This window comes from Theobroma umbraticum, unplaced genomic scaffold (genome assembly GCF_002168275.2).
Source record: "Theobroma umbraticum cultivar Fairchild unplaced genomic scaffold, ASM216827v3 scaffold_30.0, whole genome shotgun sequence".
Taxonomy (NCBI): Eukaryota; Viridiplantae; Streptophyta; class Magnoliopsida; order Malvales; family Malvaceae; genus Theobroma; species Theobroma umbraticum.
This window is the reverse complement of record NW_018397254.1, coordinates 6,671,307-6,675,209: the sequence shown is the minus strand read 5'-3', so window position 1 is coordinate 6,675,209 and position 3,903 is coordinate 6,671,307. Positions and strand designations below refer to the sequence as shown.

Sequence of the window (3,903 nt, the reverse complement as noted above, 5' to 3'; positions counted from 1 at the left end):
CGTCGGGAGTTACCACAATTTCCATACTTTTTTGCAGTAGTTTTCTCCATTACACACAATAGAAAAGATGGTGATAACTGATTATACTAGATTCTAAATTTCTGATTGACAGTTCATCGTCTAGAACTTCTGCACTAAAGAGTTGGTGAGCAATAAATGTTCATCACCACGGCTTAAAATTGTTCATAATTAAGTTGGGGTGGCATTGATCCATTACCTGCTTTAATTATTATTCACCAAAAAGTACCCTAAGCCGTAAGTTTTCTTGTGTTTTTCATTATTTTTCAATGTTTGTCAACACAAAACCAACAAAAATCAACAATAAAATGGTTTTTTTTTGGCTAAATTAGTAAATGGAGAGAATAGATGATTATCTTGATACCAGATCAGGAGTCCGGGTGGTGGGTGGACCCCGATCCAGAATCTCTCTCACAACTAGGTTTCTAGCCCTATTTATGGTCATGAAACACAGATACAGATGCTCCTCTAACTCATCAAGCTGCTGAGTAAAGTTAGCATCATTCTTCTTCAGCTGGCGTGCCACTTCACCACTGGCTTGGAGTCGATCTTCACCACGGTCAAGCCAAAACTTGACCATCGCACGCATGTCGTCAAGTTCATCATTTAACCGAGCTACCAGCCGGCTTATTGTGTCCAAGTCTCTATTCAATATATAAGTCCCCTTGGCAGCTGCGTCGAGTTGAGCCGACTCCCTTGCAAGCCTTCTCATCGAAGCCAGCTCAAGAGAAGCTGCTATAAGACCCGGCGCAGTCACGAGCAATGCCAGAGCATGGGATGCAACTATTATTGTTAGTGAAGCCGTTAATGCTACTAGAAATACGCCCGAGCCATGTTGTAGACTGTTTATTAAATGGAGCTTGGCTCGAGCCTTGTGGCGACTAGACTCAAGCCGTTTAAGCAAATCACAGCAACTGGCTTGAATGACCCGAACCCGGCTTGAAGATGGAGCAGTTGATAAAAATGGGTTAGGGGAATTGGAGAATTCAATTAACCGGGTTATAATACCCAAAAATTGATTTCTATTTGAAAATTGAGCAATCTCAAGGGCTTGAAATGAGGTCCTAAAAGAGCGGTACTTGACACGTGTATGGTCGATATCTTTTAGTAGTAGGCCACATAAGAGAGAAGCATTGGCAGTTTGAGAAAAATAGTCCAATAAAAGAGAGTGGGTGGTGCGTCGGTTTTGGATCAAAGTAAGGATGCGAGAGACAGTGGTTTGGTCTGGATCCAAGAGATGCTCAGCAAAGAGCCGATAAGAAGAAAGCCGAGCTGCAGTGGTTGAATCAATTGGGCTAATACACGTGGCAGAATCTATATGGGATAGAGCAAGGACACGTGTCCAGAAATCGTTGTATGATTCCGTTCGGAAGGCATTGGCATATTCTTCACAGACGTCTATGCTGCTTGGGATGACAGCGGAGTTAGCACCAGATGCTGCAAAGCAAAGAACAATATCAACAAAGGTTAACGGGATTATCAATTCAACTTTGAAAGAAATGCTTTTTCAAGGCTTTCCTTTATTGAAAACGACTCATTAGGTCAGCAAGGGTTCATCGTATAACTTGAGATCATATAAACTAAAAATCAAACATATTATTGCGGGTCTAAACGTGGTTAAGTTGACTAGTTATCCCGGACTTAAACTTGTAAAAAAGCAAACACAGTAACAGCCCCTATGGCCCCTAAACTTGTTGGTCCACGAAAAAAGCCCTCAGGCTTAAATATCCAAACGGGACCGGCCAGGCTAAACCTGTCCCAACAACCGCTTTCTATCATCATACATGAAGCTGCAAAATTTGGTAAGAAACGCCATGTGCATTCATTGATTGAATATATATATATATATATCTATATAACTTGTTACATAGATGAATTGAAATATGTGTAAATTTCCAATTCATAGGAAAAGTATTCGTCTCCAAAAAATCAATATATGTTTAGAATATTACAAATGTGGGTTACTAGGGCATGAAGCTTTTGCCTTTTGCTAAAAATTACATGGCCGATAAATGGCAAAATCTGTTATCCATCCTTTTTTATTGATGTTATGTTCATGTTCATCGGTTGCTTTCAGAACCAAATTAATGATAAGATTCCTCAAAAATGCAAAACCTCCATCAATAGAGCAGGCTTAACAAATGTTCATTATTCCTTTCAAAGACAAAATTAATGTCTACGTCCTTGCTGTCGATTTCTCCAAGTTAAGTTTTGGTAAAACGGTAATAAGTATTATTCTTTTTTGGGAAACACAAACATGTTTTTCAAGAACTCTGGCTAACGCAATTAGAATGGTTGAGACATGCCAAAGTTGTTTCTTAGTTTACCCCTCCCCCCTTTTTAATATTCTATGAAACAAAATGAACTATGCACAAAATAAATTGGTTTTTGGAGATATCTACATACCACCAGTGCATGAAAGAAACGTACGGAACCTTGCACCGATTCTTTTCTTCATTTGCCTCCTCTAATACAGAATTTCAGTGCTGCAAAGAAAGCATGAAATGCAGACATTAAATCAAATTTGCTTTATAGAAAAAGGAAGAAAAGCCTAAACTGAAGGTAACATGACGTGAAAGAATTGAACATTAAAATCAAACAAATCGAGAAGATTCAATGCAGTCACACAATTTGTTTGCTTCAAATGTTGTTAGCTGCTGCCTGGAAAGAAACTCAAAGGAAATAAGGAAGAGGGCCCTTTATATTACAAGTTCATTTGATTTTGCCTATGCTTGTAAGAAAAATAAAATTATTTTATAACACAAAAAATCTTTATTTGGAAGCGAAGAATTGTTCAAAAATCTTAATACTTACAAGGCAAATAATGTTACGTTGCTTTTGTTCATAGAAGAGGAGAAATCCATCTTCTAAGAAGCCATATATGAAACTTGTTCAGACACTATCTCGTGGCAGTTTAGGCCCAACCAACGACACAAGCCCATAAATTCACAGATCGATGCGGACGGGAAAATTTACAACATGGCGAGCAAAACATGCCACGTGTCCAACATTACTTTTATATACTTTTCTTCAGAACGCAAACGATTAAGTAACCCTACCACTATGCGTGAATCTCTTACCAAATATAACGACACATATTTCAGGCTTCTAAAATAATATTACCAAACATTTTGCACTTGTAAAATTTCTGATGATAGCTTCACTTTTGGTTAATTTGCCCACAATTGTACCTCTTCTCTTTTGTACTGATCATACGTATTTTGCTTATTTAGATTAATTTAAAAAGATATAAACATACTTCTTATTTTTGGATAAGAGTACGGTTGAATCCTAACATATAGTAACGAATCATACTTCATACAAATTAAGTATAAAAACCAAAAGACCGATGACAATGACATAGAGATCAGCGGGTCAGGCGATTTCCATTAACGCTGAGCCTTGAGGAGCTCTAAATGTGGAAATGTTTGAGTGGGTGAGGCTCTTGTCTACAAACTAAATTAACCAAATAGCTATTTATAAGGTATAGAAATATTAAACGAGTTGTGCTTTTTTATGTGAAAGCATCTGCATGTGATGATGATCAAAGATACGAAAGTTGACCCAAGAAAGGGTAATGCGATATTTGTGACATGAAAATAAACAAATTGAATTAAAAAAAAGTACATATTTTGGACCCAAAATTAGTTGTATAAAACCATGGTCAGTGCTAGCCATTTGGAGATAACCCATATTCAGTGTTTACAACAATTTGTCACCAGCCCTTTTGGCTCTAATTTCCACTTTTGACTTTCCTACTCCCCAAATTGATTTTCATGGCTGCCGCGGCGCCACCCCAACGGTCACCTCCCCCAGAGCATGGTGGCTTCTTTGATGTTGGCCTATGGTGTAATCTTTGCGAAGCGGAGTTTGGAAGCAAGGATG

At 38.0% G+C, this 3,903-nt stretch overlaps 1 protein-coding gene across 1 annotated transcript; it reads right to left on the bottom strand.

Moving 5' to 3' along the window:
- Positions 1–370: 370 nt before the first annotated feature.
- On the bottom strand, positions 371–2,528 carry LOC110425247 (transmembrane protein, putative (DUF677)). The gene is made up of 2 exons (XM_021440109.1): positions 2,425–2,528; positions 371–1,455 (listed from the first exon to the last, which is right to left on the bottom strand). The coding sequence occupies exons 1-2, from the start codon at positions 2,474–2,476 to the stop codon at positions 371–373; spliced, it is 1,137 nt and encodes a 378-aa protein (XP_021295784.1). The 5' UTR covers positions 2,477–2,528.
- Between the last annotated feature and the right edge of the window lie 1,375 nt (positions 2,529–3,903).

What these genes read in the sequence shown, in the direction of transcription:
- LOC110425247 (XM_021440109.1), bottom strand. Translation starts at nt 2,476, where the DNA reads ATGAAGAAAAGAATCGGTGCAAGGTTCCGTACGTTTCTTTCATGCACT. An exon ending in GTTTCTTTCATGCACTGGTG is followed by an intron (nt 1,456 to 2,424) that starts GTATGTAGATAT and finishes TTTGCTTTGCAG; the next exon opens with CATCTGGTGCTAACTCCGCT.